The sequence below is a fragment of the Prorops nasuta genome, unplaced genomic scaffold (genome assembly GCF_024137725.1).
Source record: "Prorops nasuta isolate Cenicafe-Biocafe unplaced genomic scaffold, Cenicafe_Pnas_1.2 PNAS00050, whole genome shotgun sequence".
NCBI lineage: Eukaryota > Metazoa > Arthropoda > Insecta > Hymenoptera > Bethylidae > Prorops > Prorops nasuta.
Window position 1 is genome coordinate 266,191 of NW_027116847.1, and position 26,886 is coordinate 293,076.

Consider the following 26,886-nt stretch of genomic DNA (forward strand, 5'->3'; position numbering starts at 1 on the left):
TTTAAATATTTAATTGTTATGAATACAAAATAGTTTTTTATTTACTATGTTATCAAGTATTTAAATAAAAATAATCGTATAACTTGTAGCCACGTATCATATATATGTATACAACATAAAGATAAGTATTTAAACAAAAGAATGAATAAATTTTACAAAAGTTATAAATCATACCTCAATAGCAATTTATGTATTATTATTTAAAGCATCACTGAATGTAAATATGTATTAAAACTTGTGTAGATTATTACTCATATAAGGATAAACATAAATTACTTTTATGTTCATAAAATGTACACAACTACTTTAATTGAGAAGATATTAGCTATAGTATGTACAAAAATCAAAAAGAATCGTTTTAATATTAATTATTAAGCTCTTGTGTATTTAAATTGGCTTCTATATCAATGATAATAATTAAACAGGTTGGGGCTCTGATTTAGTTAATAATGACGGTAGCCAAGATTTTTGCTTCAGATGTTTTGTCTTTACCTCATGTAGAAGAAGGGTATTGATAATTTTATCAGCATTATGTGTTAATCCAAAGTAATCAACAAATAAGCCTTCTGGATCGATTAAATATATTATAACAGTATGGTCAACCTAAAATATAGGATATACTTAATTGACAGTTGATCGGAATAAAATTGTATTACTAACAACTATTTAGACTTACAATATAATCTTCATCCTGATCCTTTGGTCCATTACTACGATACACTCTGTAAGCCTTACACACCTTATTAATTTGCTCATCTGTTCCTGTCAATCCTATAATTTTATTTGAAAATTCTTTCACATATTTTCCAATTATTGCAGGAGTATCTCTTTCAGGATCAACAGATATAAATACTGGAGTTGCTTTTATATTATGTTCTTTCTCTAAAAAAAGAGAATTATTTTACAGTATACTCATTTTACTTAGTTATTTTAAATATTTAATATGTAAAATAAAGATACCTAGCCTATCAACAACTACCGTCATTTTTTCTAATTCGTCAGGACAAATGTCTGGGCAATGTGTAAAACCAAAATACAACAATACCCAGTTTCCTAGAAGGTCTGTAGATTTGACAGTTTTTTGATTTTGATCAACTAGCTCAAATGTTCCACCAATTGCAGCTTTACCCATATGTCGCTTTTGTTCAGCTATTATTTGTTTATCTTTTTCATTCTTAAGATATGCTAAATAAAACAAAAACATACTGCTACCAATAGCTGTAATTATTAAGTTTCTCCATGTTATAGGACTTTTTATAGAAGTTTTTTGTTTTGGCAAATTAATAGGCTTCTCTTTTTCATATAAAAAGAATGTTTTCTTTATAGAATTGAAGCTAGTGGTTGATAAGTACCTAGCCTGAAAAATATTAATTAGAATAATAAACATAATTAACAAAAAGTATATGCTGGATATCTAACCTTGAAACTTACATCATATTGTAAAACAAAATTACAAGCATGACGGTTATTTACTGAATACCTTAAAACTCTAAACATTGTTACAAAATTAGCAATTGAACATAAACGTTTATTATATTCTTATAACGTAAATATTTCTTCGCCGGTATCCAATTCCGTAATCACAACTCACAACCACTCACAACTCACAACTCACTGCAACTCACAAGCAATCGCGCTCACCGCACACATGTAGCCTGTGGTGTAGTGCACTTATATCCTTATCCGCTGTTATTATAAGTAGTGTAATATGTAGTAGTGTATGTATGTTTGTAACAACACACATGTGACTGTCGATGCGGATAAGTGAAATGAATCTATTATACTTTTGCAAACTTCACTCTGTAACGTTACAAGCGTTACAGCAATAAGGGTAGTGAGGAGTGTGAGTGTGAGGACCAGTGAGGGAGGACCTCGTTATACATTAAACTATATCAGAAAAAATAAATATTGTGTACACGGTGTACACTTTCCAGGTAATGTTTGCCAAAAGACAGCTGCTTTTTACATACAAAATGATTATGGGGAAAGCGCAGAACCACGGAGGCAGCGTTTTTCTTTCTACTCCCTCCAATTTTTCATAGCTCAATTTAATATGGTACTAACAATTAAAATGTTCGTAAAATAAAATTCTAGGCATCTTTCGAAAAATTAAAAATCAAGCTTATTTTTAAGGAATTAAGGTTTAAATGTATATCTGTTTTTTTTTGTAGTAAAATATATCGAATTTATGTATAATTTGAATTGCTCAATTTCATACAGAAAATGCATTTTATTACTTATAAACAATTTTAAAACTATTTTAAATAGCAAAGTAATAAATACCACAAACAGAGAGTTTATTTAAAATTAAATATTAATGTAGAGAACCACAGGACAATGATCACTGCCATACACTTTACTTCTTATAACATTGTCACACACATTGTTTTTAATTCTTTCTGAAACTAAGAAATAATCCAATCTCCTGCAAAATCAAGATTCAATTAGTTAAATAGATTATAAAATGAAACAATTTTCATTTTTAATCTTCAGCTTTTTCATAATTTCTATTAACACTACAAATAAACCCTTTTGCATCATTACTCTGTTGAAACTACTATTGCCATTCATCTTGTTTTTCTTATCTTATTAATTTATGAATAAGTATTAAAGAGAAGATAATATTATGCTCAAGAAATAATTAACTTCAAATTATTGTATGTTTCACTCTAAGATGCAAAAAAGTTGATAAATCAATTAACACAAAATAATCTTTCATTCTGAACTTATTTATATATATATATTTACCATCCAATATTTTTATTTCTAGCATTGGCAAAATAGGACCAAAAAGTGTATGCTCCAGTTAAATCAGGATATAGTGCTCTGAAAGTATCTACAAATCCTGCTTTTAAAAGTTCTGTCATGCCCTCTCTTTCCTCTTTTGTAAATCCAGCATTTTTAGTATTTGCTTTGGGATTAGATAAATCTGTCAACAATAATAGAGAATTTAAATACCTGGTTATAAGGTATGCAGATAATTCGTGCCGACTCGAAAACCGTAAGTAAGAGAAGGAAATTGTAAAAATTAAATCTTTTAAAATTTTTATGTTTAACCTTGAATTTAAGTGTTATTAAACATAAAAATTTTTGAGGTATGCGCCAGTAAAACTTTTCTTTAACCAACAAAATATTTTGTTTTGAGGCGTTTTAAATCTATAATTCCTTTTTAATCAAGAGCTAAGTCACATTTCCTTTGAAAATTTTCTTATTAGAAACTCCCTTCCCATGTACAGTCTTGGAGAAGATACAAATTAGTCTCACGCCCTAATATATAACATTCAAACTTGATAATCTACTAAGAAAAATACCAATTTCTTGATGAGCAACATTCATATCTCCACATATAATTACAGGTTTTTTCTCATCTAGCTCCATAACATATGATTTAAATTCTTCATTCCATTTTAATCGTTTAGGTAGTGTTACCAATTTATTTCCAGCATTTGGAACATCTTTAAAAATAAATTAATCAATCCAATTACAATATATAAAATGCATTATATACTACACAATTATATAGATAACAATAACTTACAAACATTAATTAAAAAAAAATTTTCATATTCAGCTGTAATCATTCTACCCTCATCATTTATTTCTGAATTTCCTAAGCCATATTTCACATTTATTGGCTTCACTTTTGTATATAAGCCAACGCCACAATACCCTGATCTTTTACCTATATTAAATTAAAGACTGTTAAAACCAAGTATCTAAATAAAACATATGAGGCATGTCCCAAAGCATAGAGATATAGTTTTAAAAACGTTATTTTGCTAAGCATAAAAGATGTTGATGTTTATATATAGAATTTCTTTGAAGGCCCTTCTAATTGCGTTTAAAAAGGCCTTGCATAAAAATTGGATATTTCTTAGATTTATGCAGATTAATGGATTTTTGTATTCTAGCTTTGGAGCATCAGAAGTATCTTGCTTTATATATATTTATTTATTCTTACTATCAACGAAATATTGATGATATCCTTTAAGCTGTACTTCAGCTGGTAATTTATCTTTGTCACATTTTGTCTCTTGCAAAACAATAATATCTGCATCTTCTTTTTCGATATAATCAATTCCTTTTTTCTAAAATAAAATATACTTTATAATACCTACTTTATATATTAAAAATACAAGAAAAGGAGTATAAAAGAAAATATATGCATACCTTTATTACTGCTCTAATGCCAGAGACATTCCAGGAACAAATTTTGAAATTATACTTTTTTCCTTTTTCATTTAGCTTTTCACAGTTCAAATCTATAGCATTCAAGTCTGTATCAATTTTATTTATTAATTGCTTTGGTTCTGATATTTTTTCTTTTAGTTCTGTTTTGGCTTGTTGCTTTTTTTCAGTTTTAGCTCTTTTTGGAGTAGGCTCCTCATTATCATTTTGCTCACGTTTAGCTTTTTTAGTAGGTTTCCTGGTACGAGGCGTTTTAACAACATCCTCATTTTCATTGGTACTTCCAATCTTTACCTTGTAATAAAATTTACTTATTTCAAATATTTAATTCTACACATTTATTATACATTTTATACAAATCTTCCCCAATGAATGTAAACTCAATGACAATGTCAATCAATATTGCAGCAAATTTTTTTATAAATAAAATATTGAAATAGCAGACTGACATTTAACTTAATAAAATGAAAGCATTATGTACTTTAGTTAGTTTTTTAAATTATGAAAAAGTATGAGAAAAAAGGGAAGGAACGAAATGCTTAATGAAATGGCAACCAACACTACTAACCTTTGGAGTTTTCAATTTAGAATCTTGTTTTGGCGGCATGCCGGCTGTGGATCAATAGCAATATCAGAGCCGAATAAATCTTTCTCTTTATTACATTAACCGATGCAATAATGAACAATTTATCAATAAGAATGTCCTTGCAGTTTAGTATCTACAAACCAGTAATAAATAAGTTATGAAAAATAAAACCGCAATTGTATATTCATCTACCTACGATACAGTAATACTGTAATTCCAAATCTCTTTGTCGATTATTTCATCGTTTAAAAACAGCGGATTGAAGGTCATTGACTATTGGCAATAATGGCAATTAGGGTGAGGTTTACCAAGTCCGGCTTGAGGGCTAGCCGGGCTCAAGCCTACGGCACACTATGGCCCGGTTCCACAAGCCTTGTTTAAACTGGATTAATTAATTTTGCTATATTTTATGTCACATAGAATATAGCATAATTAACTTAATCCAGTTTAAACAAGTCTTGTGGAATCGGGCCTATGCTGGATTTCGTGCTAGAATGCTTGCTAGAATTGCGAAGACCAATGATGATTCAGTTGTGAATTAAATATAATAATCTCATTGGTCCTCAGAAATCTAGCAAGCATTCTAGCACGAAATCCAGCATAGTGTGCCGTAGGCTTAATATGGAATACTTTCGGGCTAAAGTAGTATAGTTTCCGTTACATGTACATATATAATATATGGGCTGGTTGTTCCACCTATTGGCAAACGTCTGGATAAATTTATCCGTTTGGTAAAGCTTGAAATTGAATAGAATTTACTACAGTTTGTAAATTTTACCAAGCAGATAAATTTTACCAACAGGTGGAGAAACCGGCCCTATGAGTTTAGCCCGGCTAGCCCCAAGCCGGGCTTGGTGAATCTCAGTAATCTCACCCTTAAGGCCCGATTCCACAAGACTTGTTTAAACTGGATTAAGTTAATTATGCTATATTCTATGTGACATAAAATATAGCAAAATTAACTTAATCCAGTTTAAACAAGGCTTGTGGAACCGGGCCTTTATGTGGCTTATGTATACAATAGTACCGTTACTATACCGTTGAGGACCGGTCTTACATACATGTCTCAATTAATTTAATTATGCTGTAATAAATGTCACGCGGAATATATGTAGAGTATTTCGTATGATATATTTTATGTTAAATATAATATAGCATAATTAATTTAATTGAGACCTATAAGACCGGGCCTAAGTATAGGAATGGGGGAGGACGGGGGTCAGCACTCGGCAGTCAGCACCAGTCAGCACTAGTCAGCACTGGGTCAGCACTCTCGGCGACGAATGTGACGATGACAAAAAATTCTGGACAGATTTTGCAGAAAAGATTCATAAGTGACAACTGACATACAAGAACAAGAGTCGAGAATCGAGAGTACTATGTACACATACTGTGTGTGTAGTGTGTGTGTAGTATAGTAGATTTAACGTTCTAACCAGTTCTAACCTTTAAGGACAAAATTTAAGCAGGTAAGTAAACACTGCATTTAATGATAAATTTGACACGTTTCAAATTTTATACAGTAACCTATATATAATAGTTTTACTAATAGGTTAAAATAGTTCTTAAATTAATATTGTTGCAGAAATGAATTCATCTCAAGGAAGTGCAAAAACGAAATGGCTTTCAAGGATTGTTATTGGAACATTTATAATAATATTATTTTTCAATTACTTCACTCTTTGTAATGCTCATGGGAATGAAGAATCTCCAAGTTTCAAATACTCTAGGGAAGCAAATGAAGACTTAGATTATCAGAATCATGAAAATCACCATGGTCACAACCATGATCACCATCATGGACATGGTCACGCTCATTATCATCAAGAAATTCCACCAAAGTTTCTACTTTCAGAAGAAGAACTTAGCTCTATTTTTATAAGAGCTATGGGATCTACTTTTATGATATCTGCTGCTCCGTTTTTTATATTATTTTTTGTTCCCTTGGATAATACGAAAGAGCGTGAACCATTGTTAAAGGTTCTTTTAAGTTTTGCTTCTGGAGGTTTACTTGGTGATGCCTTTCTGCATTTAATCCCTCATGCATTAGTGCCTCATTCACATCACTCTGAAGAGCATTCCCATGCTCATTCACATGGCCATGAACATGATCATGAAAATGGGCATAAAGGACATGGGCATGACATGTCAGTTGGTATATGTGTTTTACTTGGTATAATCATGTTTCTGGTTGTTGAAAAAATAGTGCGCTTGATTAAAGGTGATCACGTTCACTCTCATTCCCATAAAGCAACTAAAAAAGTGTCAACTTCTAAAAAATCCGAAGAAAAGAAAAAGACAAAATCTGAATTAAAAGATGATAAATCAGTTATTCAAGATGATAATAAAGAAACCACTACTGAAATTAAAATTGCAGCATATTTAAATTTAGTAGCAGACTTTCTACATAACTTCACAGATGGATTGGCTATAGGTGCTAGTTATTTAGCTGGAAATAGTGTAGGATTTATTACAACATTTACAATATTGCTACATGAGGTACCTCATGAAATAGGAGATTTTGCTATTTTAATTCAGAGTGGTTACAGTAAAAAAAAGGTAGATATTTAATCATATTGTTTTGTAATATTTCTTTTATTTATATAAACATTTCTTTTAAGGCTATGCTGTTACAATTAATAACAGCCATAGGAGCTTTAGCTGGAACATATGTTTCACTACTGGCAGGTGGAATGGGTATGTATGGTACTTTTTGTAATCTTTAACGGTTACCTTAAATTTTTCTAAAAATAAGTAATTATTGAGTAACAAATTATTTTGTAGGGGATCTTGCAACAAAATGGATACTTCCATTTACCGCTGGTGGATTTATATATATTGCAACTGTATCAGTGATTCCAGAATTATTGATTGATACAAAATTATGGCAATCGATAAAAGAAATTATAGCTCTTTTGTTAGGGGTTTACATGATGGTACTTATTGCAGAATATGAATAAGCAGAAAAAAATTCATATTAAAACGAAACTTAATTTTTCATATACATAAGGAAAAGAAAACTAAGCATCATTTTTATAAAATATTTTTATGAATAATTAATACATTTTTATTTAATGATATATTTATAAAATAATGTTATACATTCTCTTTGTTTTTCTTTGAATACTATATTTTTGCAACTGGATGTATTAATACAGAAAAAAATCGTTTTTTCTACACATTTAATAAGAAAGATTTTTTCAAATACCTCTTATGCATTTAAAACTAATTTGTTGTAATTAATCTGCTGGCAGAATGTGAAAAAAAGATAAATTTTATCGTAGCACGATATAAACTAATTTTTTTACTATGTACTGTATATATGCATTTTGTGTGTGTGTGTAAAGGAAAAAAACTATTTCTCTCTCCGATTTTATTCAAATTTTTATTCAACAGAAAATGTGTAGAGATATAATCAATTATTCATATTTTTTTAATCTAAATAGTAAACTATGCAAGACTATTCTTTTAACACTGAAAAAATTTTCAGTTATACAAATATATTTCTTCTTTAACAAAATATATATTAGATTGCATAAAATAAGCATCTATCATGGAATTGGTTATCCAATATACATGAATTTTGATATTAACTTGTAGCTTTACTAAAATAATATTGACTGAACAGATTTTGTCTTTTTAATGTGTTTATATGTTAAATAATAAAGTTGTCATATATTCCTTTATTTGATCTACATAAGTTTTTGTAATTAAATAAATCTATTAAATGATTGTACTTATGTTTAGGTTTTGACTTGTTTTATAGTAATACTAAAATTGCTGAAATAAATAATTTGTACATTTAAAATAGAATATAACTATTTAATAAAACCAATAAATATTACAAAATACATATATAATATCTATGAAGTATTTAAGTTGTCTGTTAACTTTTTCAAATCTTCTAAACAGTCTTTAGCTTTTTGAGTTACATCATCTTCATGAGTCAGTTCAGACAGCCTCAAACCATATTTACATTCTTTAAAGGCATCCTCAAACAGACCCAGTTTCATATTAACATATCCAAGATTTACATGTATTAAACCTTCCTCTTCAATATCTTTCATAGTATGCCCTACAAATGATATTTTATGATGAATTTAATACCTAAAAAGTATTAGGCATAATCTCTTATTTAGTTACCTAATTTTGCAGCTTTAATAAAATATTGTTGAGCTAATGGATAATCTTTTAATAAATAACAAACGGTTCCTAAATTATTTAACAAATATATAGTCTGTATATCTTGTTCACCATTTAATTGAATGCACAGATTGTAAGCTTCATTATAATATTTCAAAGCTTCTTGATATTTTGATTGAGATAACAAAAATCCTGCGTACCACTCAGAAGTCATACCTAATAGTGCTATTACATCATCATCTGGTAAAGAAACTATTTTACTATTTAAATGTTGGAAACAGTATTGATAACCTTGCTCTGCTTTTCTATAAATAAAAAGCATTATATTTATTGACATTATTGAATCTCTCCAAATTTAAATACTTACTGAATATCCCCTTGCTTTTCAAATAATTTAGCCAATTTTAGGCTCATATGTATCAAACGCATATCATCCTGTTTTGCTCCTTTTTCCATTATTCTTTGCATAACTGATACAAACAATTTTTCAGCTTTGCTATATTCTTCTCTATCAAATGCTAAATTAGCCATAACATCGTACACATATGTGATGCCATCATAGTTTTGAAGAGTTTGTGCTTGGCGTAAAGCTACGTGTAACATCTGCTCAGCTTCTATATATTTATTTTTCTACAGTAAAAAATTGGATATTAGAAATAAATGTAGAAAAATATAGAAAGAAATGTAACAATATAAAATATCAACACACAATAGTCATTTCCTATTAGATACAATGCACAGTATTAAAACAATACTTAACCTTTATTAAAAGAATTGATCGTTTAATTGTGGTTATTAGCTCTGAAGTTGGATTATCTTCTTCTTTTTTGTCATAAAAGATTTCGAAAATACTAAATAGAATCCCGCCAAGTAGAAACTTGTTGTACTGTTTATTATTTGATTGATACCTGCCATTATCAAATTCGGATTTTCGTAAAAGTGTCGGCCAGTTGCACTGCTTAAATGTACAGTTCGATCGGTAATAATTTGAAATATTTTTATTTAATTTTGTATGCCTAAAAACTGGTCTAGAAATATTTAAAAAATATTTTACAGAATACATATTTGGTACTAAATGCATATAAATTTGCAATCTGCTTTTAATTCAGCCAAAATATATTTTTACAACCTAATTAATTTTTAAAACAAGCGTTCAAGTTTATTAAATTGAAAATTGTTTATCACTCAAATTATAAATATTTAAAATTTAACATTAATTTTTAAAAAACTAAGTTTTTTTCAATACATTCAAAACACTCTTGAAGCAATCAATGGCATTTCACATGTGACATTACTCTATCTCTGCTATTTAATTTGTTCAATTAACCAATTTTACGAAGTTCTGATTCTCTTATATTTTTTCTAGTTTAGTATTCTTTTAAAGCATTAATCGACTTTAACAAACAGTAACTTGTAAATCATATATTTAGTATTATGCTTGCGTCTTGTAGTGGTTGGTAATTTGATTTGGTCTTGTAGTAAATCTTGCGGTAAAAACTCGCTTCAACAAAGCTAGCCTGAAAGCGCTAACTTTTCTGTTTCTTTGACTTCTAATATTCTCTGCTTGCAGTTTGTAGTGTTTGCGTTTACAGTTTAAACCACGTGTGCACTGTGCGACACGCGTATATGTAATATAATATGTATGTACTACATATGAATAGTCAGTTTAATCACACAATACAACTCTAGTATATCATGATATTTCATGGTAATGTTATGGTCCCTTACTCCATTTTCAACTCTTGAGCCGGCGCAGCAGGTATAAAAAGACTATGAGAAGTGAGAACTGTTTATCTGTATCTGTTATTTGAAATCTACAATAACCGCAATAACTTCACCATCTGCTGGTTCAGCTAAAACCTGTGTTAATACTGTATTACAATTACATGCGGTACCGGTTACCATATACTTGCCATTCCTCAATTGTACTGAACATTGTCCGAGCCTGGTGGCTATTCTATCATGAATTCACGATGTGTGCAATAGAAATAATAGAGGTTACAATTAAGCTATAAAATAATTAGTTTTACGGATTCCTCTAACTGAGAATGTCATGAAAAATTACGTAATCGCGCGGCTTATATATATATATACTTATATACAATATACAGAAATTAACTGATGCTTTCTATTGGTGTGCTACACACAGATATACACACGTTTTTTACACACAACATGTACATATATATATAAATACCATTAAATATAAAAGATAATATGATAAGCTGTTTCTATTATTATATGTTTTACAGAGAAAAGATTTTTTATTTTTATATTTTATAATTTACTAAATAAAAGTGACGTTTAATTTTATATCAATATCATATTGAAATGATCTAAAATCTAAAATAAAGAAATTGTAGCAATTAAAGTTATGAGAGAAATTAACTGTTGTAGTTGACAGAAAGTATAATTTAGGGAACCATTGAGAAGAAGTGGTTTCAGCTAAGCTTTCTCTTTTCGTTTACGATGAAAATGACTAATAATCATTGCTCAAAGGAATTTTGAGTATTCAGAAGCTTAACGAGTTCTCAATTATCATCATGAAAGCAAACTAATTTATGATGTTATTAGAAAGAATTAGCACACAGGGATATTTGTACATACACTATATAATAGCATTGTATAACAAACATGTCATGTTATAACATCTTTCCATCTCCAGTATCGTAACTGTGTTTTACCCGCCTTTTCCCCTTCTTCACCTGACCATACCTTTATCTGCCGCATGCACACCTTGATTTCGTGCATCACCAATCTTTTTCCTGCTTTTTACTCTGTGGCCATGAGACAAGCCATATCACAGCAGGTAGGTGAAACTATTCATATTATTTATTAGAATCAACGACATTTAAGATGAGAACTGCAATCATTAATAAATATTATAAATTCGATAATTCTACATAATTTCTATAATCGGGTAATAAGCAAAATCATGTGCTGAAGTATATATATATATATACAGCTGTTCTTTAAGTTTTTCTATTCACAACTATAATTTTTGTTTTGCTTTTTATCTGCTATTATTTATTAATTCTGCGGGGATGCAATTTAATTTCAATTTATTATATTTCGTAGTGAAATATAGTTTTAATAAAGAAAAATATAATAGTTGATAGGAGTAAAACTAGGTAACCCGGAGATGTAAAACGTTAAGTTATATACGTACACATATAGCACATATTATACACTAGCGTTCGTGGACACTCCCTTTTCATCATGTAAACTACGTTTTGTCGATAAGTTTTAAATAATATTATGTCATAGCTCGATTTATTATAATTAGAAAGTAATAATAATTTTTTATTTCAAGCTGCTATTGAATACCATGGATATATTCAGTGAAGTTATAAAAATATATTTGTGATGTACATGTGATTATATGTACGTATTTTTAAAATAATTGCAGGATTCTTGTTTTAGTATGATTCAATTTATTCAAGAAATTTGCTACTACTTTCTTGTAAGGGTTGTAAAACTGATTAGATTAGCTGATGTATTTGGTTAATTTTTTCTAACATGATTTATTTTCAGTAAACATGGATTCTCAAGATACAACAGACCACATAGCTGTAGCTGATCCTGTGGATGTTGCTGAGAAAACTAAAAGTTGGGTCCAATTTGATGAAGATTCAACGCAAAAAGAAAATGTACCTGTTGTAAAAACTGATCCTGAGAGAAAAATTCATTCAATTGTAGGAACAGCAGAAGCAGGAACAGTTATAATGCCACAAAGTGTTACTGTGGATGTTGAACAAATTGAAGAAGCAGAGAAAAAATATAAGAATACTAATGAATACAGTGGTGCTGTGATAGCAACTGAATCCGTCCAAATTAATTTAGATAGGTCAGGATTAAATCGTTCCATAACATCTGAAAGTCCAGGACCAAATATACCATCAGATGTTAAACATTCTAATCCAAAGAGTGCATCTTTAAAAACTATTGATTTACAAGACATATCTAATGGAAGGAATAATGTACATAATGTTATACGTACACCTATTGGAAATATTAGGCAAGGTTTTGCCAATGGAGACACTATTGTTACTTTGTTACCAGTTAACACAAGATGGCCTTGGATAACACCAGCTAAATTTAGGCCAGAACTGGTACCAGAAGAGTTGATGGCGCAAGGACTAACGGTAATATGGCACTCCTATTTTATTTTTTAAAATTAAATATAATTTACTCAATAATACTTAATCAATTATAGCTCACAGTAGAAGACTATGTGCACATCATGGAATTGTTAGTTAATGATTTTCGCTTTAATATGTATAATATTTGCTACAAGAGGATCTTAGTACTCTGGATATTTACTGCATTTGTTGTATTACTTGGGTTACTCTTTTCTGGAGTAACTGGCCTCACTTTATTTGGTCTTGGAATTATGTGGCTAGTCCTTAATGCAGCTGCAATATTCCTTTGTATGTTTATCAAGATTAAATTAAACTATAATCTTGAAAAATGCATGGCTCAAGTGAATAAACATTTGTTACGACATAAAATTTTACTTGGTTTGGATGACAGAGGGAAAATTTCATGTCACAAAGTTAATCTGTGTTTTATATATTTTGATACCAGTGATTGTATTGTGAGTATTTACTTGAACTAATATCTGAACTGTAATGAAAATATTTGTTAATCTTTTGAAAAACTTATTTTTGTGATAGAAAAAATTGCAAGAAGTAATAGAAAGAGAAGAACAAGAAGGAAGAATAATTAGTGATGAAGCTGCTGGCAGAAAAAGAAAAAGAGAACTTCAGCAACGTATGGATATTGATGATAATGATATTGTTATTCAGGGTAGTACAACCACAAGGGTTTCTCGTAAGCAAGTAAGTGCATCATATTTATATATATCAAATGCTAAAGCTAAAAATCTTTTTATCAATTATTACTTTAAACAGTAAAAATGTATAATAATATTTAAAGCATCTGCAAAAGTTAATTGTATATTTAAACTAACTATCAGGCTAAAAGCGAACAAGTTCTATGTCGTTACGTGCAGAGATGGGCGAAGGATTATTTACGCCGAAGACTGGACTGGACAGTCGATGAAGAGGGTGGAAACCCTTCCTCTCCTCGTCACTTAGCTTCGGCATTATGCCCATGCCAGTACATTGAAGAATGGTTACGTAATAAACCACGTGTACAGGGTAGAGATTTTTGTCCCAAATGGAGTAGCTTTCTAAGGGATAGAGGCATCTAAGTTTCTTATCTTGAAACGTTGTTTTACGTACTTAATATTCCATTGCTAATTATAAATTGTCTTTTACGCGTTAAGTAAAGGTTATCCTTGATTTGGTATACTACATTATTCTGAATAATTGTGGAAAAGATCGTATCAGATAAACATGCGTCAGAAGATTACATTAAGCAGAAAGTTTATTTTAAAAACGATGTGCATTCTCAGATACACTGCTCTCGAATGTGTAATTACATAATTCGAATCAAGAGCAATAAAAGAGACACAGATTATTATTTCTGCTGTTTTTCTGGCATAATACGAACTTAATGAAATCACTAGCTTGTACATTAGAGACTATGACCATTAATAGGAATTACGTATTAATATGTTTCATATCAGATCGTAGAATCTGCGATATTTTGTTAAGGAGCGTAGGCATCACATTATTTTTATATAGAAAATTTTATCCTATATAAATATTAAAGCTTCGTAATTCATTACGTAAAAAATATAGTGCACAGGAAGGAATTTGAAACGATTACGATATGAAAGAGTTTATTTTGATCTAATTAGTATTTATATATGATAAATATAAATACTTATTAAATACAAAAATAGCTCTAGAGTTCGAAAAACTTTAGACATTTTATGTACTTAACGGCATCCCTCATATCGACATTACTTCAGTAGTGATTTTATTCTGAATTACTTAAAAATGACAAAATTTTCTACCAGGGTACAGATCGAAAATATTGGTCAACAATACAGTATTATTTTACATATTTTATAAAAATGACAAATATATTGAAAAAAAAGTTATGTACCTCTAAGAAATAGAAGAATTCCTAACGAATTTAAGAAGCCTAAAATGAATGAAGCTGGATGAGATGTAAAACCGTAATATTGGCCCGAGCTTTTCAAATTATTAAATAAATATTTGAAAAACTCGAAACAACAGCTCGACATTGTTTCTCATCGATTTCATTCATGTTAACTTGTTGGATTCGAAAGAAATTTCTCCTTGTTGTAAAATTTATTCCATTTTCACGATTTTATCAGTCATTTTTGTAATGAGCAAGCAATTATTTAAACAATCATTTTTCGTTTTTTTTTGTTTTTTTTTGTAAATCTGACAATTTATTTATAAAGAGAAGCTCTTAACGAATCCAATAAGCCTATAAAGATTTTAAACGGATGAAAAATATAACGTCCTATCGTTAACACGCGTGTTCTTCCTATATCGTCGGTATAAGGGATCCTCTTCAATTTCAGTAGCAAAACATTCCGTTCTTTTTTATTATACATAAACGTTTTATTATTAAGCTTTTACAAAATCCACGCAATATTATGATATGCCATAATAGAGCATATTTTAATTATGATGTATATTTTTTATTATATATTTAAATAATATCTTTTACATTTCATATATATATATGTATATATATATATATATATGAAATATCTAATTGTGGTGAAAGAATTAATATCGTTCACATTTTAAAATCATTTTTACAGTGTTAACTACTGTATCACATTTGAGAATGGCAATACTTTGCATGGCAATATAAGAATAATATATTATACGTATATATTTGGTAAATTAGAAATGACTGAATCATTGATAAAATTGAGCAGCTATTTCTCATAATTAGAATGAATAATAGCCTTAGAAGGCATTTCTGTTTAATTTTTTTGAGAATTATAGTCATACATAGATTTGACGGCTTCAAAGCACAATGAACATCTTAACGTACATGCATAAAGATTTTAGTGAAATCAGAGCTAGGGTATTTGGGATAAAACTTTGTGAAATTATTGTCTTTAAGGATTCTTAGTCTCTGGGTAATGAACGGTGATGGTATGTGTTGGCAGGAACGGGCGGAATTGCTGTTGCTGAGGTACGCTTCTCGCTGGGCACGGCACTTTATACGTCATAGACTCGATCTGGTAATAGACTCACAGGAACGTAATCGAGGCATCACGGGTCTCTCCGTTCCACCACGTCACTGTGTCTCCGCCCGTTGTCCTTGTCAATTCATTGAGGACCATCTAAAGTACAAGCCCAGAGGCAAGTTAACAATTACCAAGTTTTTCTTACTACCTAACTTTACTTTTCAATAAAGTCAACAACTGGATGTTGATACTGTTAATCTTAAAATATATATCGATGCCGCTTAACTAGAACGTGAAAGACAACCACCATAATCCCAGTTTATCCAAAGGGAGTTTTCACCCTATGGTACTTATATTGTCTTGTAAGTACAATAGAATTCTCGAGATAGAATTTACCTTAAGCCCTGAGATGCTCGTTTGATATATATTTTTTGTTGCTTTATATAAACATATATAAATGATATTATTAGGCCCGGTACCTTAATGAGTATTTTCTGTTTAGTAACACATGGACTTAAATTTATTTTTACACTTATTGTGAAACAGCTTTATAAACCATTTACCTGTTGCATAATATAAATTAAACATTACTGTTAGAGACTAGGAAATATTTTTTTTAATTTTTAGTATAATAATGTTGCCATTTAGAGATTGCCAATTCTTAAAATATTTATATTTTAAATATTTAAAATATTTTAAATGAAATCCTTAATTTACTAAGAGTTTAATGATAAACAAAATTATACAGATTTGTTAATTAGCAGGGATAAGAGCTATTTCTAATCAACGAACATTTTAAATCAGATTTTAGATGTATATTTTTTATTCTATCACTGTGACTAATTAATTCATTCACCATACACTTTACCATAACTTGTTAAAAAACGAAGTATAGTGGTGCGATCGTATCGAGGTAGATTAAAAACTAAATAATTGATATTAATGTTATTAGTAGTGATACCAATATACTTTTAAAATTATTACATAATACGTTTTTTATACGTACGAAACACGTCTTACAAAAACCGTATACAGTCACATTATTATTTCAGTTAAAGATATTATTATATTCTTGTTATTTTATAATTGCATATTTAGCTAATGAGTAAAATTTAAGCACTTTTTTGGAAAGCTACAAAAACTTGGTTGCTGAATCGACTGATTTTTAAGATATGATTATTAAGTACAAGTTCCATATATCTCAGTGAATATATAAAGATACGTTTGTATTTATGAAATATATTTTTAAGTGAAAGTTAACTTTCAATATTAAATGCATTCGATTTAAGTAACAGTCCAGTGAGCGATCAGCGATTCAATCGTATGATTGAGCATATCTTGGCTTTAGCCGAAATTTTAGCCAATCGCTTAATAGAATCACTGATTACTTACTTAACTTTTGTCTGAGCCGAATCATTCTCTTAATGATATTTTACTTCGTCAACTGTGTACAATTTCGCGAAAATTAATTTTTAACATTTTGTTTAACCCTTTTGCACTCGAATGTTTTTCTATATGTTATTTTGCACTGCAATTTGTTCCTCCTGAGGGTTGTTTGAGTCAACGATTTCGATTTTTTTTTTATTAAATTATCATCTTTTAAAATAGTGTTAATATGAATCAATATGAATTATCGAAAAAACTCGTAATATTTTTTATATTTTCTATAATGAAAATTGATTTTAAGCCTTTACGGCTCGGATTGGTCGATATATCGACTACTATAGTAAAGGCAGCGACTTTACAAACGATATTGGTTTTACAGACAGTAGAGTCTTATAAAAAAAATCGAATTCAATGGAAAATTTCTCATACGTTAGGGTTAAAAGTTATGAAAAATTGAAAGAACATGGTTATTTCGATAAAATATCAAACTTATAAAGAGAATATAAACGTAAAGAAATATCATTCGGGAAGGGGGGTGGTATGAATGAATATTTTTTTGTTTAAAAATGAATCTTACCCGAAGAAAATTACTTTAAACAAAGATTTTTAAATAAATTCAATGCGAAAATAAGTTGATTAAATTTTCATAATACTATACCCAATACTTTATGAGGAACCAAATTTTCATTCTATAAAAATAACACTTGTTCACCTTTAATTTGTTGAACTTTTAATATTCTATTTTACATCGATTCACAATTTATTAGAATCATGATATTGAAGTACAAGATTCTACTTTAATTTAACACATTGTTGACCGGCAATTTTACTGAAAATTTATCTCATGTCACCGGCTATTATTTCGTAATTGGATGTGGAAGTAAAACAATAAAAATAAATTTTATTTATTATTCAACTTTTAATATTTCTTTTTCGTATGATAAGCAGTATAACAATCACCTACGTGTAATGGTACACAACAGCTTTTACAAATATATCTAGTTTCGCTTCGTTTTCCCTTTGAAGAGCATACTCTACACGCTCTAGTCGGATTTGTTTTTCTGGCAGTGACTATTTTTTCTAAGACGTGGTCTCTTACTTGTCCGGAAAGCCTGAAAGGTGTGTCTTTATAAGGAGCTGTTTTAGAAATTCGAGAAGTGTCAGGTGCAATATTACATTCTTTGAAATCCACACTTATCCATAAGCGCATCACGAGTTTATTCGTGGCCGGTCAGCAACGTTCGGCCATAAAAACACGAGTTAACTCGTGACCGGTCAACAATGTGTTAATTAAAAGCATCAATTTTATATCACGGAATTAAATATAGAAAAGGTGACCTGTACTCAATGAGAATGAAAGGGCTAAACGGATAAAACATTTTAAAGCCTTAAATACTGAGAGAGTACAGTAAATTTTTATTTTACTGATATCTAAATGTAGCCATATTATTACATCCGCCAAACTTCCTAAAATATACATAGACTCTAGATATATTCATGCATTCTTTTTTTTTTAAGAGTATGGTGTTGTTCTTCTTATTTATAACAAATAAGTGATTCTTTGGTAGTAGTATTACTAAATAGCTCATTTAATTATTATGGTAAAAGTACAATTGTTGATTCGAATATCGTCAATTCCGTCCAAAAGATTTGAAAAAAGATGGTAAATCAATTAAAAGCTTAATTAATACTTATAGATTATGCATATATATTACTCTTGCTTATTGCGAGATATTTAAATATAAAATTTCTTTATAAAAATTATAAATTTAAAGGGCTGTTCAAATTTTTATACAATAATCTGTAAATTACTTTTATATTATTGTTAAAAATGTTGATAATAAATATAGAAATATATATGAAGTACAAAATCTCCTTTTGCGTTTTATTTAATTATTAAAATATTTATATAAGTATAGGGCAGAGCATCTTTAGGTCATTTTATCATCAGATTATACTTTTCATAACTAATGAAACGATGAGCTAAACTAATAAAGGAATCTTCATTGCATGCAGCTGGACAAAACTGATGCATCACGCTATTTTACCTCATCTATAATTATTATGAGCACTTAAAAATTGCTATGAAATGGTATGTAAGTAATATGATCTAGCTAGTATGTAGCAACTAAATTTCCAAACGTAGATAATCATTCTTAACACTAAGATAATTTCTTTACTTGGTCAGGTTTTTGCTTTTTATGCTTTTCATACCTATAAAGTCCCCATGTTTTTTCTAATATTCACAAGCGTATTAATATTTTTAATGTTTTTTTTTTTTTTTTTTAATTATCATATACAATTTTTGGTTGTAATCATGATTACCTTTTAATGTAAATAATCACTAATTAAGAGACTAATATCTGAAAACTTTTGCAGGATATCCCCCGGGATTTACATGGTGCGCGTATCTTAGCGATCCGGTAGTTCGATTTGATATGACACCTGCTGTACAACTTTGAATTAAGTAGTATTATTTTTATTTACAACAATTACCACACATACATACACAGTATTGTTTTCTTCGACCAACTATCGTATAATTTAGAAAAATAAGTTTAATAAAATTCCTTACACCTAAACTTCAAGGGGGTAGCTATACATATTTTTTCTATGCATTTACTAAATATTTTTAATATTTTCTGTTAGATGTTTCTATGTTATAAGCTTAAAAATGAAATATTTTATTTAAAATATCACAGCATTGCCTTAAAATATAAAACATATAATCTTATATTTGTTACAATGTACAAATTTGCATTTTAGCTATATGATATACATTTAGCTGTTATATTTATATAAAAATTGTTTTACAAATTAAATAATCAAAGTTTAATAGGAATGGTACAAAGTGTATTTGTACTATATATACAGTTTCCTATTTTAACTTTTACATTCTGTTGGATAAAAACTATTTATTTTGTAAAACAATATTTCAAACAAAAGCTTTATGGCGTAGAGGGAAATTAATTTATTATAACTGAATTAATCTTGAAAAATTATTTGTGTGTGAATTCAAGATCAAGCCCCCCTCTGGCCCAAAAATACCTAATTATATCCCTACCTAAATCTTGAATCTTTTATTCGATATATAATAGAATAATTATCATTTAAGATTTGCTAGTGTGAAATTTAAAATCTGACCCCTGTATACGTGAACAGAGAAAAGTGTTGACATACAAATTAATTTATCACTATTACAAAAAAGATATTACTTTTTGCATCATATCTTTTGAGATATAAATGGAGAAGAATCTCAAAAAGATTCTATGCACAAAATTTATCTCTAAAAGTTACAAAGATAAATGAATTTTTATATCTATGTACTAAGGTGAATTTAGAGAAAACGCTTTACACATAATGCATAGCACATATAATCTTTAATATAAATAAAGAAATATGGATAATGTTTTAAATGAAAATTATATAAGAGTACAAAAATGTGGAGTATATTAGTCTTGGTGTTTTAAATTAGAAATAATTAAAATTATATAGATGTTAAAGTGAATACAAAAAATACCTTTGAAGATAAAGCATCATAGCATACATAATTACAAAGAAAATGAATGTATTTTTCAAGTAAAAACACGTAGTGTATATGTAAACTGCTTATGTTTATTGAATTAGTGATAATACAGGTAAATCGAGATGTAAGGGTTTAAAACGAAAAGCTTTACTGACAAACACTCAACTTCTAGTTGTATGTCACTAAATTTTTAATCCGTGAACCAGTGTATAAAATTAACACTATTAATGCATAGAAATCATAATTAATATTATGTTTGATAAGAATGTTATATGTGTTATGTAAAAATAATTTAATGCTCAATATTTTTATTATTGAGAATATTTAAAAATTAAAAATAAAATTCTTCTACTATAATCATCCGATGTAAAGTTAGAGCATATCAGATTAAGAAATTTATGTTCAATCTATAAAATAAAATAAAAATTGCCTTTAATAATTGTATGGATAAAGTTGGATATTTAGAACATGCATGGTAAGCAATTAATTGAACTAAGCCAATATTTATGTTTTGAAATAATTAATCAGACATTTTATAATATATTCCTATAAAGTTTCAAACAAACTTAATAAACCATTCAAAATATAGTTCAATTATAGTTTTACTCTATGAAATATTATTGCTTAATAGTTTTTCCAAAATGTAATATTTAACAAAATTAAGTTTGCAAAACTATAGTTTTATGCAACTAAATTTCATACTTGTTCAACAATGCTTTAAATTATATTTAAAACAGAACAGTGTACTATTTACTGTTGACTTTTATTATAACAAATTAAGTTTAAAAAATAAAATTTGTTTTTAATAAATAAAAATTATTTGAGAAGTTTAAAACAAACTAGCTTATAACAATTTCCTTATTTTTGAATCTAAAGCTGCTTCAGCTTCTTTTCTAATATCAAGAGCAAGTCTACTTATTTCTTTATTATCCATTTGCAGTTGTAATTCTTCTTCTTTTAATTTCTGTTTCAAATCAATTAATTGACTTTTAACTTTCAAATATAATTTTACTTGCTTATAACTATCTCCAGGAGTTATTTTATTTACTGAATTAGAACTTTCTGCTTCTTCTGTCTCTGAAATATTAACATTTCAAGTAAAAGATTCTCTTCTCTATTTTGCAAAATATCCATTTCCCAAGTGTCTCTCAACAATTCATACCTTTATTCAATATTCTAAATGCAATATCATCAAGGTCAGCATTTTTAATGTCATCTAACAAATGTTCCATGTCTGGAATATGTGGTCTTGGAGGTAAATTATTTGTCTTATTGCTAAACATCTTACATATGCCCAATATTTTAATGATTAACTAACAACTTAAAATGAAATTACTTATAAATATTGTTTTGACATAAACAGTATTAAGCATACAGTAAATTCTCGATTAAAATATGCCGAGGACTATCATAACCTCTACATGGATATGGAACCTTTAAACGGTAAACTGTTGACGATTACTGTACTCAGTACCAATGCACTCTGCTGCACCGTAGAGTGTGGCTCACTGAAGTCTGCTACTGACTGAGCAGTGAGCGCCGAAGTGAACTACTCTGAAACCCCTGAAACTCTGAAGTCTGAACTCTGAGTTCTGAACAGAAAGAAAGATTGAAGGGGTGGGGTGAGGGGCTTAAGTTCAGCCGAATTCCACTACTGACCACTACTGCCACTACTGGGTTGGTTGAATACTGTGTGGAATGTGGATAAGTGGATACTGTGCAACGCCGTAGTTCGCGCAAGCGCTAACGGAAGTTCACTGTTGACTACGCTAGTCATTAACCTACAGTTGGTCCTTATACAGTGTAGAGAGAGAGAAAGAGAAAAAGAAAGAAAGGGAAGATTAGAAGAAGAGAGACTGGTGTTGTTGAAGTATAGCGAGAAAACCGGCCCCTCCCCGGGTAGAACGTTGCGCTTCGGCGTCTCTTTTTTACTTCAGGTTAAGTTATAAAAAATTACGGAAACGGGGAAGTTAAGGGGACGTCAAGACCGGGACGACGCGCCGTCCATCACCATGAAGCTCGTCGACCACGTGGTGAGGAGCTTCAAGGTGGCCAAGGTCTTCCGCGAAAATTCCGATCGGATAAACAGCATTGACTTCTCACCCAATGGAGACACTCTCATTTCCTGCTCCGAAGATGATCAAATTGTCATCTACGACTGCGAGAAGGGTACCCAAGTTCGTACAGTCAATTCTAAAAAGTACGGCGTGGATCTCATTCACTTCACCCATGCCAAGAACACAGCCATACACAGCAGCACCAAGGTCGATGATACCATTCGTTACCTGAGTCTACATGACAATAAATACATCAGATATTTCCCAGGACATACGAAAAAGGTCGTCTCCCTCTGTATCAGTCCCATCGAAGATACTTTTCTATCCGGCTCCATGGATAAAACTTTGAGACTTTGGGACCTACGATCTCCGAATTGCCACGGAGTTATGAATGTTCAAGGCCGTCCTGTAGCTGCCTATGATCCTGAAGGATTAATCTTTGCTGCTGGTGTTAATTCAGAATGTATTAAATTGTACGATCTACGCAGTTTTGACAAAGGCCCATTTGTAAATTTTAAAATGGCGCAGGAAAAAGAATGTGACTGGACTGGTCTCAAATTCAGTAGAGATGGAAAAACCATATTAATTTCTACTAATGGTAGTTCCATTCGTTTAATAGATGCCTTTCATGGCCAGCCATTGCAAACGTTTGCTGGCTATCTTAACAATAAGGGTATTGCCATTGAAGCTAGTTTTAGTCCCGACTCTCAATTTGTCTTTAGTGGCTCAACAGATGGTAGAGTGCATATATGGAATGCAGAGACAGGATATAAGGTGTGCGTTCTCAATGGTGACCATCCAGCACCAGTACAGTGTATTCAGTTCAATCCAAAGTACATGATGTTGGCCTCGGCATGCACTAACATGGCATTCTGGCTACCAACAGTGGATGAAAGTGCATAAGACCTTTAGAGCCAGTGTCAAGGCAATATTTCTGGAAAATTAATGTTTGATACAAATGCCGATTTCGAGGATGGCGAATGTTTCTTGGGTCTCCTGGACACCCAAGCTAGTGACAATATCTCAATAAGGAAAGCTATCAATGGACAAGACGCCGGTGTTGGAATCTACCCAAGAAATAAGAAAAAAATCAGCAGAGATTGGAGAAATCCTTTTCTGAATGGTGACCAAACCTACTCAGTATACACAACTGTGTACCAAAATGCGATATTTCATTTTAGGAGTACTGTTTCTACATATTTTGTCACTGTTTTTGTGGTTCCCATTGTTATTTAGTTGCTGATTTTGTTATTTCAATTATTAGGATGCCATTAATTTATTTCTGACATCCTAGAGTTCATTCTCATCTCAGAGTATGTTAAATACTACTAGTATTCAGATATGTTTTTCTCTATATATAATACTTTTTTATGTATTTTGAAAATTTCTTTTGTCACAAATTGCTTGATATATATATTAAATTTGAGAAGCATCTGCAGTGGCAGAATATCGAAGCAACAAAATATCAAAAATCACAGGAGAAACTCCTCACCAATTTTATACTAGCTTTTAGACTTCCGAAAATTGAGGATATGCGTTTTTTTATAACCATGTTAATTTATTTAAGTCATTAAGAATGCAAAATGTGGGATTAAAGATAAAATATAAATATATATATATAAGCATTGAAACAAGATAAGTGTTGTCAATGAATCATCACATTAGTTTCGTAATTACATATTCTCTCGGTAATAAATTGTTCTTAGTTTTGTTAAATTACAATACTCTTTATTTCTTTTCTTGCTCTTTCTGATCTTGTTACAATATACTTACATTATTTAAATTAAAACTGACATAACAATTTTTATTTTTTAATTGCTATATGAGTACAATTTTATCAACAGTATAGAAGCAGTATCTCTTTATATATATAGACAAGGTATAACTCTTAGTCAGTTTAGGATTCCCTGAGTTTTCCCATTTTCCAAAATCCCATTTTAAGGCTCATCACACTTTTATGCTCATGTTTCAGAATTCTCTATTTTAATATGTTCATTTGCTATATCATAAAAACTTACATGTTTCATAAATGTAAAATTTCTCAAAAGAAGTCTGACTAATAATTCGAAAATGAGAGGCAATTGTATTCAACTAATTTGTGTATGACAATGAATGGTATTCGATTTAAATTATCTTTTGCTGTATGGTTATTAGTGACTTTAAACACATTTGGTTAAATTAACAATCACAAGTTTCTCCAACATGGGCAAATGCGTTATATTTTGAAATATGCATGTTTAATTTCTCACGTGCAAATAAGTCGAATGTAAAATGAAAACAGAATGGACATTTTGAAAATAGATATACGAACAAGCATAGAGATAAGTCGTATCTTTTATACTTTTATCGTTTTGCATGACGAAACGGAACTTAAATGGTATGAAAGAGGTTCTACCGCACAAGTGATAGAACTCGAACGGTTCTTACTAATCAATATTTGTAACAAATCGTGTTTTACCTCATCTTCTGATCCTTTTCGATCCAAAACGCTCCCCCCTACGATGTTAATTTAATATTCATTTGTTCCGAGATTTCTTCCGTCTTGATGAAAAATTGCTCGGTTTTGCGTAGCGTCTTTTTGGATTTTTTGTCTTATTAAGAAGTTAGGGCCTGTAATGGTTCGATCGGCAATATTGGATATTAGTGCTATTTAATCTATATGTATCTATTCGAAATTTTATCCCATTTTTCTCATCCCCATCGAGCCGCTAATCTAGTCAATTATTATTTCAAATACTATTTTACAAACAGATAATGTACACATTCTCATTATCGCTTTTTCCCCTCACAATTTGAGAATTAAAGATTTTTCATGTTTAAGAAAACCAAACGGAAAACTTACAAAAAAAAAGCCCAGTTAGACGTCATGGTGATCATAAAAGTCTGAAATCATTATATCGATAATTTGCAACAATTCAACTTTAAACTTATTCAACAATATTAAAATGTCTGAAAGTTGCATAAGGATTCTATTTGATTCTAAATTTAATCTCTTTTTATTATATTAAGTACAAATTAATTTGCTGAAAAATTGCATTAGTTTTATAGTCTGGACAATCATAAACTAGGTATGAAGAAAATACGATGAGCAGCATATGCAATATTTTTCATTTGATTTATTCAATAATCTTAGTTATTGATTAATACATCAATATTGCTATTCTTACCATTTTCATTAGTTGAATGCTGAATGCAATATGTGTATTATTATAACTGAAAAATGATTTTAACACGAATTATAAAATTATCGTTGCTCTACAATAAAATTGATTAACTTTATCTTGCAGCAATATTTAAGTAAACATTCCACATAAATAATTTACTGCACTTGAGACAGTATTCACATTTAATATGATTGCAAATCATGACGTAAATTTGTTACATTAAAATTATTATTGATTGTATCAAGTTTCTTCCAATTTTTAAGCATTCTTAATAATGTACAAATTAAAGAGAATGTAAATTTAAACATGTGGTTGTGCGCAGTATTCAGAAAATTGTAGTTTTAAGAGTTTTAAACAGCCTTCAATTCGTCCTTTTTTTGTAGTTAAAACGTTCAGAAGCGTGTAAGAATTGCGTGCTTTTCTGAACATTTGTATTAAGGTAACATTGCTTTTTGAAAAGCAGTAAGAATTTTATGATCATTATTATATACTATTACTACGATTTTTGCTTTAGAGCAAAGTTTTATCGCGTGTTATTTACAATGAAAGGAATCGAAATTTCAAGGGATTTAAGATTATAGATTGTTAGAATGAGGGAGAGTATTGAGTAAAAACAGAAGAATGTAAAAAGTGTGTAGAACGAATAGAGGAAAACAAATTTTTAAATAACTTATACAAAATTTCAATTTATAGCTTTTAAATAAAATATTATCACTGAATTGGAAGTCTATTTATTAAAAAAAAAA

At 29.6% G+C, this 26,886-nt stretch overlaps 7 protein-coding genes across 22 annotated transcripts; 3 read left to right on the forward strand and 4 right to left on the reverse strand.

Annotated features, from left to right (window-relative positions):
- Positions 1-139: 139 nt before the first annotated feature.
- On the reverse strand, positions 140-1,724 carry Scox (Synthesis of cytochrome c oxidase). Its single transcript, XM_066744781.1, has 4 exons — positions 1,432-1,724; positions 961-1,357; positions 677-882; positions 140-603 (listed from the first exon to the last, which is right to left on the reverse strand). Exons 1-4 carry the CDS (start codon positions 1,495-1,497, stop codon positions 418-420), a joined length of 855 nt encoding a protein of 284 aa, XP_066600878.1. The 5' UTR covers positions 1,498-1,724; the 3' UTR covers positions 140-417.
- Positions 1,725-2,210: 486 nt separating this feature from the next.
- On the reverse strand, positions 2,211-5,250 carry LOC136784240 (exodeoxyribonuclease-like). Of its 2 annotated transcripts, none has more exons than XM_066744801.1 (8): positions 4,971-5,250; positions 4,757-4,907; positions 4,171-4,482; positions 3,962-4,088; positions 3,539-3,682; positions 3,312-3,455; positions 2,749-2,929; positions 2,211-2,425 (listed from the first exon to the last, which is right to left on the reverse strand). In XM_066744801.1, exons 2-8 carry the CDS (start codon positions 4,793-4,795, stop codon positions 2,308-2,310), a joined length of 1,065 nt encoding a protein of 354 aa, XP_066600898.1. In that variant the 5' UTR covers positions 4,796-4,907; positions 4,971-5,250; the 3' UTR covers positions 2,211-2,307. The 2 variants fall into 2 exon arrangements, with proteins under 2 accessions (XP_066600898.1, XP_066600897.1); XM_066744800.1 differs by having other exon boundaries at positions 4,967-5,250.
- An 841-nt stretch (positions 5,251-6,091) lies between these two features.
- On the forward strand, positions 6,092-8,460 carry Catsup (Catecholamines up). 2 transcript variants are annotated; one of them, XM_066744777.1, is made up of 4 exons: positions 6,092-6,243; positions 6,360-7,331; positions 7,393-7,471; positions 7,559-8,460. In XM_066744777.1, the coding sequence occupies exons 2-4, from the start codon at positions 6,362-6,364 to the stop codon at positions 7,647-7,649; spliced, it is 1,140 nt and encodes a 379-aa protein (XP_066600874.1). In that variant the 5' UTR covers positions 6,092-6,243; positions 6,360-6,361; the 3' UTR covers positions 7,650-8,460. The 2 variants fall into 2 exon arrangements, with proteins under 2 accessions (XP_066600874.1, XP_066600873.1); XM_066744776.1 differs by having other exon boundaries at positions 6,093-6,243; positions 6,360-7,333; positions 7,396-7,471.
- Positions 8,461-8,509: 49 nt separating this feature from the next.
- On the reverse strand, positions 8,510-11,192 carry Ttc19 (tetratricopeptide repeat domain 19). Of its 2 annotated transcripts, XM_066744779.1 has the most exons (5): positions 10,831-11,192; positions 9,678-10,777; positions 9,285-9,547; positions 8,918-9,222; positions 8,510-8,849 (listed from the first exon to the last, which is right to left on the reverse strand). In XM_066744779.1, the coding sequence occupies exons 2-5, from the start codon at positions 9,996-9,998 to the stop codon at positions 8,638-8,640; spliced, it is 1,101 nt and encodes a 366-aa protein (XP_066600876.1). In that variant the 5' UTR covers positions 9,999-10,777; positions 10,831-11,192; the 3' UTR covers positions 8,510-8,637. The 2 variants fall into 2 exon arrangements, with proteins under 2 accessions (XP_066600876.1, XP_066600875.1); XM_066744778.1 differs by having other exon boundaries at positions 9,678-11,192.
- Positions 11,193-11,634: 442 nt separating this feature from the next.
- LOC136784239 (transmembrane protein 268) lies at positions 11,635-21,535 on the forward strand. 13 transcript variants are annotated; one of them, XR_010824383.1, is made up of 8 exons: positions 11,736-12,380; positions 12,452-13,062; positions 13,134-13,514; positions 13,594-13,758; positions 15,987-16,182; positions 16,297-16,369; positions 19,410-19,485; positions 19,773-19,911. XR_010824383.1 is itself a non-coding variant. In XM_066744795.1 (7 exons), exons 3-7 carry the CDS (start codon positions 12,457-12,459, stop codon positions 19,853-19,855), a joined length of 1,431 nt encoding a protein of 476 aa, XP_066600892.1. In that variant the 5' UTR covers positions 11,638-11,726; positions 12,231-12,301; positions 12,452-12,456; the 3' UTR covers positions 19,856-19,911. The 13 variants fall into 13 exon arrangements, 9 of the variants coding, with proteins under 9 accessions (XP_066600888.1, XP_066600892.1, XP_066600887.1 ...); XM_066744795.1 differs by lacking the exons at positions 16,297-16,369; positions 19,410-19,485 and adding an exon at positions 11,638-11,726 and having other exon boundaries at positions 12,231-12,301; XM_066744790.1 differs by lacking the exons at positions 16,297-16,369; positions 19,410-19,485 and adding an exon at positions 11,639-11,726 and having other exon boundaries at positions 12,231-12,380.
- A 209-nt stretch (positions 21,536-21,744) lies between these two features.
- Positions 21,745-22,590, reverse strand: LOC136784244 (UPF0449 protein C19orf25 homolog). The gene is made up of 2 exons (XM_066744806.1): positions 22,082-22,590; positions 21,745-21,996 (listed from the first exon to the last, which is right to left on the reverse strand). The coding sequence occupies exons 1-2, from the start codon at positions 22,200-22,202 to the stop codon at positions 21,764-21,766; spliced, it is 354 nt and encodes a 117-aa protein (XP_066600903.1). The 5' UTR covers positions 22,203-22,590; the 3' UTR covers positions 21,745-21,763.
- Positions 22,591-22,651: 61 nt separating this feature from the next.
- On the forward strand, positions 22,652-26,859 carry Wdr82 (WD repeat domain 82). Its single transcript, XM_066744802.1, has one exon. The coding sequence runs from the start codon at positions 22,932-22,934 to the stop codon at positions 23,877-23,879; it is 948 nt and encodes a 315-aa protein (XP_066600899.1). The 5' UTR covers positions 22,652-22,931; the 3' UTR covers positions 23,880-26,859.
- The last annotated feature ends 27 nt before the right edge of the window (positions 26,860-26,886 follow it).

What these genes read in the sequence shown, in the direction of transcription:
- Scox (XM_066744781.1), bottom strand. Translation starts at nt 1,497, where the DNA reads ATGTTTAGAGTTTTAAGGTATTCAGTAAATAACCGTCATGCTTGTAAT. An exon ending in ATTTTGTTTTACAATATGAT is followed by an intron (nt 1,358 to 1,431) that starts GTAAGTTTCAAG and finishes AATATTTTTCAG; the next exon opens with GCTAGGTACTTATCAACCAC. An exon ending in GGTAGTTGTTGATAGGCTAG is followed by an intron (nt 883 to 960) that starts GTATCTTTATTT and finishes CTCTTTTTTTAG; the next exon opens with AGAAAGAACATAATATAAAA.
- LOC136784240 (XM_066744801.1), bottom strand. Translation starts at nt 4,795, where the DNA reads ATGCCGCCAAAACAAGATTCTAAATTGAAAACTCCAAAG. An exon ending in CTAAATTGAAAACTCCAAAG is followed by an intron (nt 4,483 to 4,756) that starts GTTAGTAGTGTT and finishes TTTTATTACAAG; the next exon opens with GTAAAGATTGGAAGTACCAA. An exon ending in TGTTGCTCATCAAGAAATTG is followed by an intron (nt 2,930 to 3,311) that starts GTATTTTTCTTA and finishes TATTGTTGACAG; the next exon opens with ATTTATCTAATCCCAAAGCA.
- Catsup (XM_066744776.1), top strand. Translation starts at nt 6,362, where the DNA reads ATGAATTCATCTCAAGGAAGTGCAAAAACGAAATGGCTTTCAAGGATT. An exon ending in GTGGTTACAGTAAAAAAAAG is followed by an intron (nt 7,334 to 7,395) that starts GTAGATATTTAA and finishes ATTTCTTTTAAG; the next exon opens with GCTATGCTGTTACAATTAAT. An exon ending in ACTACTGGCAGGTGGAATGG is followed by an intron (nt 7,472 to 7,558) that starts GTATGTATGGTA and finishes ATTATTTTGTAG; the next exon opens with GGGATCTTGCAACAAAATGG.
- Ttc19 (XM_066744779.1), bottom strand. Translation starts at nt 9,998, where the DNA reads ATGCATTTAGTACCAAATATGTATTCTGTAAAATATTTTTTAAATATT. An exon ending in GATCAATTCTTTTAATAAAG is followed by an intron (nt 9,548 to 9,677) that starts GTTAAGTATTGT and finishes TTTTTACTGTAG; the next exon opens with AAAAATAAATATATAGAAGC. An exon ending in GAAAAGCAAGGGGATATTCA is followed by an intron (nt 9,223 to 9,284) that starts GTAAGTATTTAA and finishes TTTTATTTATAG; the next exon opens with AAAAGCAGAGCAAGGTTATC.
- LOC136784239 (XM_066744791.1), top strand. Translation starts at nt 12,457, where the DNA reads ATGGATTCTCAAGATACAACAGACCACATAGCTGTAGCTGATCCTGTG. An exon ending in TTGATACCAGTGATTGTATT is followed by an intron (nt 13,515 to 13,593) that starts GTGAGTATTTAC and finishes TTTTTGTGATAG; the next exon opens with AAAAAATTGCAAGAAGTAAT. An exon ending in TCTAAAGTACAAGCCCAGAG is followed by an intron (nt 16,183 to 19,772) that starts GCAAGTTAACAA and finishes AAACTTTTGCAG; the next exon opens with GATATCCCCCGGGATTTACA.
- LOC136784244 (XM_066744806.1), bottom strand. Translation starts at nt 22,202, where the DNA reads ATGTTTAGCAATAAGACAAATAATTTACCTCCAAGACCACATATTCCA. An exon ending in ATTTAGAATATTGAATAAAG is followed by an intron (nt 21,997 to 22,081) that starts GTATGAATTGTT and finishes TTAATATTTCAG; the next exon opens with AGACAGAAGAAGCAGAAAGT.
- Wdr82 (XM_066744802.1), top strand. Translation starts at nt 22,932, where the DNA reads ATGAAGCTCGTCGACCACGTGGTGAGGAGCTTCAAGGTGGCCAAGGTC.